At 47.1% G+C, this 12,095-nt stretch overlaps 2 protein-coding genes across 3 annotated transcripts; both read left to right on the plus strand.

The window, feature by feature from the left end:
- Window positions 1–1,364: 1,364 nt before the first annotated feature.
- On the plus strand, window positions 1,365–4,894 carry LOC119312190. 2 transcript variants are annotated; one of them, XM_037587924.1, is made up of 4 exons: window positions 1,365–1,506; window positions 1,637–1,846; window positions 2,847–3,174; window positions 3,979–4,894. In XM_037587924.1, the coding sequence occupies exons 3-4, from the start codon at window positions 2,857–2,859 to the stop codon at window positions 4,480–4,482; spliced, it is 822 nt and encodes a 273-aa protein (XP_037443821.1). In that variant the 5' UTR covers window positions 1,365–1,506; window positions 1,637–1,846; window positions 2,847–2,856; the 3' UTR covers window positions 4,483–4,894. The 2 variants fall into 2 exon arrangements, with proteins under 2 accessions (XP_037443821.1, XP_037443822.1); XM_037587925.1 differs by lacking the exon at window positions 1,637–1,846 and having other exon boundaries at window positions 1,390–1,506.
- A 244-nt stretch (window positions 4,895–5,138) lies between these two features.
- Window positions 5,139–5,966, plus strand: LOC119306439 (basic proline-rich protein-like). The gene has a single exon (XM_037582656.1). The coding sequence runs from the start codon at window positions 5,256–5,258 to the stop codon at window positions 5,778–5,780; it is 525 nt and encodes a 174-aa protein (XP_037438553.1). The 5' UTR covers window positions 5,139–5,255; the 3' UTR covers window positions 5,781–5,966.
- Window positions 5,967–12,095: the final 6,129 nt, after the last annotated feature.

A 12,095-nucleotide genomic window follows, 5' to 3' on the forward strand; every position in this document is an offset into this window, starting at 1 on the left:
GTACCAAAGCACTTCTCCAGAAACAATTCATAAGAAAGAAAGTAGTAATAACCTGCAAGACGCTAAACCAGCCTGGTGTTGTTGTAGACTTGTTTTCTTGTCTTAAATTAGGCTTAGGGTGAGGCATCAGATGATAATATTAGCTTAGCTTAAACACACCAACGAGGAAAGTTGTCGCACAATTGTCACACCAGAAAGCAACCTCGCTAGCGAGATGCAGCATTGTTCTCGTCGCCAATTCTCCCAGGGAGAACGTGAAGCATACCCTTGGCCTGGGTGGGTAGCAGTACCCTGCACGAAAGCACTTCACGCGTGTTTCACTTCGTGACAATAATTTTTTCCATCACACAATTGCTGTTTCACCCCTCTAATTTCAATCTCAAGTTGCTAGGCACACATACCATGTGCTACCATGAATTATGTAGGTATTCGGTGTGTGTGCGCGCGCGTGGCGGGGAGGGGTTGCGTTGCTTGACGGTGGCCACTGCTGTGAGGCGTGGGCATGAGCCTTCGGGGCACAATGTACTCCGTCGTTGGCCGCTCTTAGGGCTTGTTCGGCAATCATCCAGCTCCGCAAAATACAGGAGTACACAAAGCACCACTTTGGCCACTCCGTGAAAATAGGCTGCGGGCCGCTCCCGCTCCGGTCGCTCCAGGAGCGAAGAGCTGCCGAACAGGCCCTTAGACAACGTCTTTCTTGGTTGGATCCGAATGATTCCTGCCTTCCACTTGTCATTTCGTCGGCGCTTTTGATGGATGGTGCGTAGATCTAGTTGGGATGATATTATGGTCGTTCTCTCAAGGTGTCTGGCTTCGGCCGTGATGCAGCCTTTGTGCTCTTCGAGTTTAGCTAGTTGCTAGTTCGAGGGCTGAGCACCCCTTGTCCTGCTTGTTCCCACACGTTATGTGGTGCCCCTCCCCCCCCTCTCTATCTCGTCAACATTATCTCCTACGGAGTACCTATCAATGGAATGATACACAATGAAAAAAGTGAGACAGCACACTGCTCTTTAGGAGAAGCGAGACAAAAAGATTTCAGCCTGCTTTTCCGCATAACTAGGCTAATAAATTATCGTCTTTGTGAATTGCAAAGAGCACATCATCGACGTCGTTTCTCGCAAAATCAATGGTAAGGTGTTCCGAATTCGTGACCCGACCCGACCCGCGGGACCTTCAGCTAGACTCCCCAACCCGTGCCATTCCTCGGCATTTCAAGACATCAATTGGCAGCTCACATCCAACATCTCCATTAGCCAATGCTCAAAAGGTAACCTATTTTAAGGAGGCATAAAATACTCTGAAGAGAAAAAAAAACGCAGAGAAGAGAGGGAGGAAACAAGAGCCAAGAACACAACACAAGGAAAGAACAGCCCATGCCCATCCCCCCCACCCATCAGCAAGCAGCAAGAAAGCACGCCACTTCCAAGGCCCGGCTGGCCCTCCCTCCGTCCATCCCACCGTAACCGCCCCAGCGATTACTGATTAATCCTCCTCCCCTCCTCCCAGGTTGGTCGCCGATCAGTCTCCAAATTTCTCTCCACTATTATTCCTTCCAAATTTCTTGCTTTCTATTCTTGGGGTTCGGTGGTGGTGATTTTCCCGCAGCTCAGTTTTATTTCCCTTTTCTTTTTACCAGAAACAAGTGCTGCCTGTCTCCTCCCTCCCTCCCTCCCTCCTCTGCCCTCGCCCTCGCGGCTTAATCCCAATTGGGTTGGGTTGGAGGAGCAACCCAATTGGGGATTAATCAGAGGAGGAGGAGGAGGATTCGCACTCACCTCACCAGCCTTCTTGCTTCGTTCCGTTCCTGGGATTGGCCAAGGCGCATCCACCCGCAGCTCTGCCGCAGGTTGGTGACGAGTGGATTACTTCCCTGTTTAATTTCTGCATCTTGATGAGATTGTCCGGCGAGGATCGGATGGATCCTCTGCACTTCCTGATCCCAATCCGAGCTGCCCGCTGCCCGTTTCCAGTTCGATGTATCATATCAATCTGTTTCTCTCCCGACTGCTCTTGTTGTTTCTGCAGGCAGCCATTTCATTTCCCGGCCTTTGATGGCTTTGGATCGTCAATGCCCAATGGTTCAGTTTTTCTTTTCACGGGCTGCAAGTGTTCCCCAGTTCTGTGGATGGATTGCTCTTGTTTTGTGCTCTGTCTTTTTTAGCTGGGAATCTCGATCGAGTATTGGGGGTAAAACGAGGACTGAATGAAACCAAGTCAAGTTGGTAACTGCTGAATGTTTCTTGTTGACGAAAACTGATCCTTTCTCTGTCCTGATGACGACTTGGTTTGTTGGGTTTCCTTGCGCCAGAATTTTCGTTCGTCCTTGTGCGTGATTTCTGTTAATCGATCTCCTGTGTTCCTGGTTCTTACGCCCGTTGGATCTGGAATTAGAGATCGGTTTATCCTGCACGACATGTTTACTTCTGTTCTGCATCTGTGTTAAAGGTGTCCAATTTCCTTGTTTTCCAACGTTGATGAAACTTCTGAATTTGAGCAGCTCTTCTTGTTCTCAACTCCTACAGAGAGATGGATCTAAATTGGTGTTGACTATTTGTGTCAATTCAGTTTAACTGCATGCACATATGCACATACAATCAGAATTCTTTTGTAGATCATTAGTGATCGTTTCCCATGCCGAAATTGATTGGCAGTAGACTAGTCCTCTTATGCTACGAGCCATATTCAGATATTTGCATATCATCAATCACAATCATCCTGTTTTTTCGTTGGATCCAATAAGGGAGAACAAGATTAGATCATATTTATGTCTTTTCGTTCTAACTGCTGCTTTGCTGGTGCATATCTTGACCTTGTTACTTCCTCCCATTGTGCCTCCCATTGTGCAGGAGTAGAATCATGAAGCTGAAAAACAGTTTTAGGGAGGCCGATCCGATCACGGTGCAGAGGGACTATGGTTTCAGGCCAAACCAACCAGCTGTTGTTCATCAGACAAGATGCAGATGGATCATTGGAGATGTGACCGAGGTGTTTGATCATAACACATGGAAGCTTGGCAAGATTGCAAAGATTGTGAAGAATGATTACTTTGTCATCAGGCTCGCCGACTGCATCCAGTTGAAAGAGTTCCACATTTCTAGCTTGAGGGTTCCACAACCACATGATGCTCCCACAGCTCCTCCTTATGGCAAGCAGTTACCTGCAGCTGACAACAAGGTAAGCAACATCCAGTTAGTTCCTGGAGCATATCAATGTGCTACTTTTCATCTCTGAAATGAGTCGCTTATTTCGACAGTTAATAGTTCATACTCTTTCATGATGTTTGTTTCTGGTCACATTATTTTATATATCCATTGTTGTTACTTAGAATTCTTTCTTGCTACTTACTACCCATGAAGCAACCATTGCATTCCTTGTTCTTTCGGTACTCTAGGAATATGGTCTAGGCATCTTCAGAAGTAGAAGGGGAGGACTAGGCCGGCCGTAGACATGAGTTTTTTTAGCTTGAGCTGAAATAGCCATGCCCTAAAAGACTAGAAGGAAGGGAAAAGGTTTGCAGAGTTCAGTAGATAGTTTCCTGGGAAATGCTTATATCAAGTCCACATGCTTGATGGGCAATTCTGGAACTAGCACGGCTGAGATGGGATCAACTCACCTTGATTTCACTACTTTTGATGAGTAGTGGAGGTGTTCCTGCGCATTGCTTTTCTGTTCTCCTCTGCAAATGTAGCTACCAAGCAGTTGAAACAATCACTGCTTTTAAGGAGGAAAATGTAGCTCAGTTGAAGTAATTCAACCTGTACCTATGCTCTGAAGGAAGCAAATGCACACACTGACGATAGATACAACATGTTGGTTGGCACCACCATGAATGAACTGTACAAATTGCCACTAAATCTCATAATTTGTCCACTGCTGCATCAGACTTCAGTCTGTAACTGAGGCGTCACACTTTCTTCCGACTGTTCAATAGTTGTGCAATTTCTCGAACTTTTGTCAAAATTTACCCATCTTCTGCAGGTGACCCGAAGGGGCAAGCAGCTGCCTGCTGATGTGCTCAGAAGATCAGGCAAGAAGAGGAAATCGTCGGAAGTTCTTGATTTCTCTCCTCAGCCAAGCCAGAGAAGACTCTTCCAGGTGGCCAGGGAAGAGGCCGCCGCCGCGGAGTGCTCGGTGGCGAGCTGCAGCGCCGCGAACGACGACGTCGGCGTCAGCAGCGGCCGGCGCGGGGGCTGCTGCTCGGTGGGGCGCGGCGACGCCCAGTCGCGCGTGGTGGCCGCCTCCCCGCGCGCCGCGTGGTCGTCGTCGGACTCGGACGGCGCGCTGAGCGACGGTGGGCCGGCGGGCGTGGGCGTGGACGTGCACGAGCTGGAGCTGGAGGCGTACCGGTCGACGGTGCGCGCGCTGCACGCGTCGGGGCCGCTGACGTGGGAGCAGGAGTCGCTGCTCACCAACCTGCGCCTCTCCCTCAACATCTCCAACGAGGAGCACCTCCTCCAGCTCCGCCGCCTCCTCTCCTCCTGAGCCTGATCCTCGTCGCCGGCCACCGCCGGCTCGCCGACGGCTTAATCATCACTCATCGAGGCGACTCCGGTCCAGTCCAGACAGACGAACACCGCAGGGCGCTGCGAAATAACGGAGGCCGATGCGCCGTGGAGCTCTCTGTTTTTCCCTTTCGGCAAGAGAAGAATTTTGTTTGTTCGTCCTGTGTAGTCGATGCAGCAGCAGCTCCAGCTTCATTGCCGACATAGAGAGAGCTCTGCAGCGTACGTCGTCGCCTTCCTCCAGTCCAGTCCAGTCCAGTCCAGTAGCATTGGGCCATTGACTCTCCTGAATTACTACAACTAGTGCTGGCCTTGCCTTTCTATCTATGTAAATGTAACTAAATCCATCTACTCGCTGATCTGCTCCAAGATTATTATTACTTTTACCTCAAGATCATGTCTCGGTAAAATTCTCCGGGGATCAACTTTTGTTACTCTCTCTGAAGGTGATAAGCTTGGAGTCGACCGACCGACTAGCGCACCAGGCAGTACCCAAACTCGATCGTCCGGCCATGCGGGCACGTGTATGTCTCGGCCCGGCACGCGGCGCGCGGGCCACGTGCCATGGCGCGCTCCGCGCCGAACGCGTGTCGACTTGAAGGCCGTTAAAGTGCGTCGGCACTGCCGCTTGCCTCGGCTGTCTGCTGTCTGCTCCCGTGGTTCTCTTCTTGCGCGGTTGCGCACTAGCTTTTGCTTTGTAGACTCTGTATCATCGACGAGCTCCGACCTCGACTTAGCTCCGGGCAGCAGGCGATGATGTCGGTGAGCCTCGTGAGGGCGTCGCTGCCGGCCTGGTGCACGGCGGCGGCGGCGGGGAGCAGCGGCCTGCGCTCTCGCCTGCGCGGCACGGCGTGCTCCGGTCGGCGCGTGGGCGTCCGGTGCAGCTCCACCACGCCGCCGGGTTTCCCTCCGGGGCCAACGCCGCCGGGGTTCCCCGCGGTGCCGTCGCCAGAGGAGGTGCCGGGCATGGCCCGCCCGCCCAAGGAGATGCCGGGCACGGCGCGGACGCCGCAGGAGATGCCGGGCATCGACACGCCGCCGGAGTTCAACGCGCCCCCGGGCGTAGACGTGCCGATGCCGGGGGCGCCGGTGCCGGGCATGCCTCCCAGCCCGGAGCAGCCGGGGCCGTTCGTGCCGTCGCCGCCAAGGCCGGAGATCCCGACCGTGCCGCCGAACCCCGACGTGATCCCGCCGCCACCGCTGGAGGTGGATCCGCCGCGCGCCCCGCCCGAGGTGGTACCTCCGCAGCCATCCGACGTCCCGCCTCCCTTAGTGTGAGTAAGCGCGCGCAGTGCCGCCGGCTACGACGGTGACCCGAGATCCGCTGTAAAATAGCGTAGTAGTAATATGTGCAACTAGCTTCCAGCTGCTTCAAATAAAATAAAGAGGATTGGCCATGGCGCCCTGTTCTGGTGTAAATTTTGTCACGGATGATAAGCATGAATCTTGTCACAGTTCTCTGAACTCTGGGTTGTAGTACTGAGACAGGAGTGATTTAGAGCCTGGGATGGCTTTGCGCCTCAAAATTCAGCTCCGCTCCAGAAAACTGAAGCCAAACGGGGTAGCTTCATGATATGTCGTTTAAAAAAAAACTAGAATCTAGGATATAGCTTCCAATTTTTTATGAAGCTCTTCAGGATGCTTTAACAAACTCTAGAAGCTGGAGTTGGGTGGAAATTACCCACCACTGCCACCAGTAACTGGATACCTTTCGTTTCCCTGGATACCTTTCGTTTCTCCCCTCAGAACCAATCAAATAGATCATTTTTATCAATTTTTTTATTTTAAGCTGGAGCTAGATAGAAGTTAAACATTTTCTTTGCTAGTGCTACAACTTCTGGATGAAACTGCTTCAAAGTGAATTTAATTGAGCGAAACTAATTTTGATTGAAACTGCTTCAAAGTGAATTTAATTGAGCGAAACTAATTTTGATGAAGCGGAGCAGTTCCAAATAGGCCTGTCGGAGTAATGGGCCACGGGTAGCCTCACCCGAGTTTCTGAACCTGTCAAAACTTTGGACCGACTTCGCCCCACGAAACCTCATAACTTTGGACCGGCTGAAGGAAATATGCCCTAGCGGCAATAATAAAGTTATTATTTATTTGCTTATATCATGATAAATGTTTATTATTCATGCTAAAATTGTATTAACGAGAAACATAATACATGTGTGAATACATAGACAAACAGATTGTCACTAGTATGCCTCTATTTGACTAGCTCGTTGATCGAAGATGGTTATGTTTCCTAGCCATATACATGAGTTGTCATTTGATTAACGGGATCACATCATTAGGAGAATGATGTGATTGACATGACCCATTCCGTTAGCTTAGCACACGATCGTTTAGTATATTGCTATTGCTTTCTTCATGACTTATACATGTTCCTATGACTTTGAGATTATGCAACTCCCGTTTACCGGAGGAACACTTTGTGTGCTACCAAACGTCACAACGTAATTGGGTTATTATAAAGGTGCTCTACAGGTGTCTCTGAAGGTACTTGGCGTATTTTGAGATTAGGATTTGTCACTCCGATTGTCGGAGAGGTATCTCTGGGCCCACTCGGTAATGCACATCACTATAAGCCTTGCAAGCATTGCAACTAATAAGTTAGTTGCGGGATGATGTATTATGGAACGAGTAAAGAGACTTGCCGGTAACGAGATTGAACTAGGTATTGAGATACCGACAATCGAATTTCGGGCAAGTAACATATCGATGACAAAGGGAACGACGTATGTTGTTATACGGTTTGACCGATAAAGATCTTCGTAGAATATGTAGGAGCCAATATGGGCATCCACGTTCCGCTATTGGTTATTGACCAGAGAGATGTCTCGGTCATGTCTGCATAGTTCTGGAACCCGTAGGGTCCGCACGCTTAACGTTCGTTGACGATATAGTATTATATGAGTTATGTATGTTGGTAACCGAATGTTGTTCGGAGTCCCGGATGGGATCACGGACATGACGAGGAGCTCCGGAATGGTCTGGAGGTAAAGATTCATATATTGGATGATATGGTTAGGCCAAGGGGTCAGGCCCATGGGGCTATAAGTCGGTGCAAAAGAAGTTTTGCGGAGGCCAGGGGGCCAAACGCTGGAGACCCTGGTGTCTGGCCCTAGGCCAGACGCCGAGGCCCATGGCGTCTGGGCCAAACGCCAAGGATTGTGGCGTTTTGTCCTGGAGTCCGAGTGGGACTCTTGCCTTTCGGGCAAAACCGACTTTGAGGGGGCTTTTGCTCCAAGTTTCGACCCCAGGGCTCAACATATAAATAGAGGGGCGGGGCTAGCACCAAAGACACATCAAGAAACACCAAGCCGTGTGTCGGCAACCCCGTCCCCTCTAGTTTATCCTCCGTCATAGTTTCCGTAGTGCTTAGGCGAAGCCCTGCGGAGATTGTTCTTCACCAACACCGTCACCACACCATCGTGCTGCCGGAACTCATCTAGTACTCCGTCCGTCTTGCTGGATCGAGAAGGCGAGGATGTCATCGAGCTGAACGTGTGCAGAACTCGGAGGTGCCATGCGTTCGGTACTTGGATCGGTCGGATCGTGAAGATGTACGACTACATCAACCGTGTTGATAAACGCTTCCGCTTAGCGATCTTCAAGGGTATGAAGATACACTCCCCCTCTCGTTGCTATGCATCACCATGATCTTGCGTGTGCGTAGGAATGTTTTTGAAATTACTACGTTCCTCAACAGTGGCATCCGAGTCAGGTTTTATGCGTAGATGTTATATGCAAGAGTAGAACACAAGTGAGTTGTGGACGATACAAGTCATACTGCTTACCAGCATGTCATACTTTGGTTCAGCGGTATTGTTAGATGAAGCAGCCCGGACTGACATTACGCGTACGCTTACGCGAGACTGGTTCTACCGACGTTCTTTGCACACAGGTGACTGGCGGGTGTCAGTTTCTCCAACTTTAGTTGAACTGAGTGTGGCTACGCCCGGTCTTTGAGAAGGTTAAAACAACACTAACTTGATGAACTATCGTTATGGTTTTGATGCGCTGGTAAGAACGGTTCTTGCTCAGCCCGTAGCAGCCACGTAAAACTTGCAATAACAAAGTAGAGGACGTCTAACTTGTTTTTGCAGGGCATGTTGTGATGTGATATGGTCAAGACGTGATGTTATATTTTATTGTATGAGATGATCATGTTTTGTAACCGAGTTATTGGCAACTGGCAGGAGCCATATGGTTGTCGCTTTATTGTAGGCAATGCAATCGCCCTGTAATTGCTTTACTTTATCACTAAGCGATAGCGATAGTCGTAGAAGCAATAGTTGGCGAGACGACAACGATGCTATGATGGAGATCAAGGTGTCACGCCGGTGACGATGGTGATCATGACGGTGCTTCGGAGATGGAGATCACAAGCACAAGATGATGATGGCCATATCATATCACTTATATTGATTGCATGTGATGTTTATCTTTTATGCAGCTTATCTTGCTTTGATTGACGGTAGCATTATAAGATGATCTCTCACTAAATTTCAAGATAAAAATGTTCTCCCTGAGTATGCACCTTTGCCAAAGTTCGTCGTGCCCAGACACCACGTGATGATCGGGTGTGATAAGCTCTACGTCCATCTACAACGGGTGCAAGCCAGTTTTGCACACGCAGAATACTCAGGTTAAACTTGACGAGTCTAGCATATGCAGATATGGCCTCGGAACACTGAGACCGAAAGGTCGAGTGTGAATCATATAGTAGATATGATCAACATAGTGATGTTCACCATTGAAAACTACTCCATTTCATGTGATGATCGGTTATGGTTTAGTTGATTTGGATCACGTGATCACTTAGATGATTAGAGAGATGTCTATCTAAGTGGGAGCTCTTAAGTAATATGAGTAATTGAACTTAAATTTATGATGAACTTAGTCCTGGTAGTATTTTGCAAATTATGTTGTAGATTAATAGCTCGCGTTGTTGCTTTCATATGTTTATTTTTGATATGTTCCTAGAGAAAACTGTGTTGAAAAATGTTAGTAGCAATGATGCGGACTTGGTCCGTGATCTAAGGTTTATCCTCATTGCTGCACAGAAGAATTATGTCCTTGATGCACCGCTAGGTGACAGACCTATTGCAGGAGCAGATGCAGACGTTATGAACATTTGGCTAGCTCAATATGATGACTACTTGATAGTTTTGTGCGCCATGCTTTATGGCTTAGAACCGGGGCTACAAAAACATTTTTGAAACGTCACGGAACATATGAGATGTTCCATGAGATGAAATTGATATTTTAGACTCATGCCCGTGTCAAGAGGTATGAGACCTCTGACAAATACTTCGCCTAAAAGATGGAGGAGAATTGCTCAACTAGTGAGCAAGTGCTTAGATTGTCTGAGTACTACAATCACTTGAATCAAGTGGGAGTTAATCTTCCAGATAAGATAGTGATTGACAGAGTTCTCTAGTCACCATCACTAAGTTACTAGAACTTCGTGATGAACTATAATATGCAAGGGATGACAAAAACGATTCCCGAACTCTTCGTGATGCTGAAATCAACGATGGTAGAAATCAAGAAAGAACATCAAGTGTTGATGATTGACAAGATCACTAGTTTCAAGAAAAGGGCAAAGGGAAAGGAAGGGAAACTTAAAGTAGAATGGCAAGCAAGTTGTCACTCCCGTGCAGAAGCCCAAAGCTGAACCAAAGCCTAAAACTAAGTGCTTCTACTATAAAGGAAATGGTCACTGGAAGCGAAAATGCCCTGAATTTTTGGTGGATAAGAAGTATGGCAAAGTGAACAAGGGTATATTTGATATACAGGTTATTGTTGTGTACCTTACTAGTGTTTATAGTATCCCCTGAGTATTTGATACTTGTTCGGTTGCTAAGATTAGTAACTCGAAACAGGAGTTACAGAATAAACAGAGACTAGTTGAGGGTGAAGTAACGATGTGTGTTGGAAGTGGTTCCAAGATTGATATGATCATCATCGTACACTCCCTATATTTTCGAGATTAGTGTTGAACCTAAATAAATGTTATTTGGTGTTTGCGTTGAGCATAAATATGATTAGATCATGTTTATTGCAATATGATTATTCATCTAAGACAGAGAATAAATTGTTATTCTGTTTACATGAATAAAACCTTCTATGGTCATACACCCAATGTTGATGATTTATTGAATCTTGGTCATGGTGATACACATATTCATAATATTGATGCCAAAAGATGCAAAGTTGATAATGATAGTGCAACATATTTGTGGCACTGCCATTTGAGTCATATCAGTGTAAAACGCATGAAGAAACTCCATAAAGATGGAGTTTTTGAATCATTTGATTATGAATCATTTGATGCTTGCGAACCATGCCTTATGGGCAAGATGACTAAAACTCCGTTCTCCAGAACAATGGAACGAGCTAGTGACTTATTGGAAATAATACATACTGATGTATGCGGTCCAATGAGTGTTGATGCTCGTGGCGGGTATCGTTATTTTCTGACCTTCACAAGATGATTTGAGCAGATATGGGTATATTTACTTAATGAAACACAAGTCTGAAACATTTGAAATGTTCAAAGAAATTCAGAGTGAAGTGAAGAATCATCGTAACAAGAAAATAAAGTTTCTACGATCTGATCGTGGAGAAGAATATTTGAGTTACGAGTTTGGCCTTCATATAAAACAATGTGGAATAGTTTCACAGCTCACGCCACATGGAACACACAGCATTATGGTGTGTCCGAACGTCGTAACTGCACTTTATTGGATATGGTGCAATCTATGTTGTCTCTTATCGGTTTACCACTGTCGTTTTGGGGTTATGCATTAGAGACAGTTGCATTCACTTTAAATAGGGCACCATCGAAATCCGTTGATACGACGCCTTATGAACTGTGGTTTGGCAAGAAACCAAAGTTGTCGTTTCTTAAAATTTTGGGGCTACGATGCTTATGTGAAAAGTTTCAACCTGATAAGCTCGAACCCAAATCGGAGAAGTGCGTCTTCATAGAATACCCAAAGGAAACTGTTGGGTACACCTTCTATCACAGATCCGAAGGCAAGATATTCGTTGCTAAGATGGATCCTTTCTAGAGAAGGAGTTTCTCTCGAAAGAAGTGAGTGGGAGGAAAGTAAAACTTGATGAGGTAACAGTACCTGCTCCTGAATTGGAAAGTAGTTCATCACAGAAATCAGTTCCAGTGATTCCTACACCAATTAGTGAGGAAGCTAGTGATGATGATCATGAAACTTCAGATTAAGTTACTACAGAACCTCGTAGGTCTTCCAAAGTACAGTACGCACCAGAGTGGTACGATAATCCTGTTCTGGAAGTCATGTTACTAGACCATGATGAACCTACGAACTATGAGGAAGCAATGATGAGCCCAGATTCCGCGAAATGGCTGGAGGCCATGAAATCTGAGATAGGATCCATGTATGAGAACAAAGTGTGGACTTTGGTGGACTTGCCCAATGATCGGCAATCCATAGAAAATAAATGGATCTTCAAGAGGAAGACAAGTGTTACTATCTACAAAGCTCGACTTGTCGCAAAAGGTTTTTCGACAAGTTCAAGGTGTTGAATACAATGAGATTTTCT

Source organism: Triticum dicoccoides, chromosome 5B (genome assembly GCF_002162155.2).
Source record: "Triticum dicoccoides isolate Atlit2015 ecotype Zavitan chromosome 5B, WEW_v2.0, whole genome shotgun sequence".
Classification (NCBI taxonomy): Eukaryota; Viridiplantae; Streptophyta; class Magnoliopsida; order Poales; family Poaceae; genus Triticum; species Triticum dicoccoides.

What these genes read in the sequence shown, in the direction of transcription:
- LOC119312190 (XM_037587924.1), top strand. Translation starts at nt 2,857, where the DNA reads ATGAAGCTGAAAAACAGTTTTAGGGAGGCCGATCCGATCACGGTGCAG. An exon ending in TACCTGCAGCTGACAACAAG is followed by an intron (nt 3,175 to 3,978) that starts GTAAGCAACATC and finishes CATCTTCTGCAG; the next exon opens with GTGACCCGAAGGGGCAAGCA.
- LOC119306439 (XM_037582656.1), top strand. Translation starts at nt 5,256, where the DNA reads ATGATGTCGGTGAGCCTCGTGAGGGCGTCGCTGCCGGCCTGGTGCACG.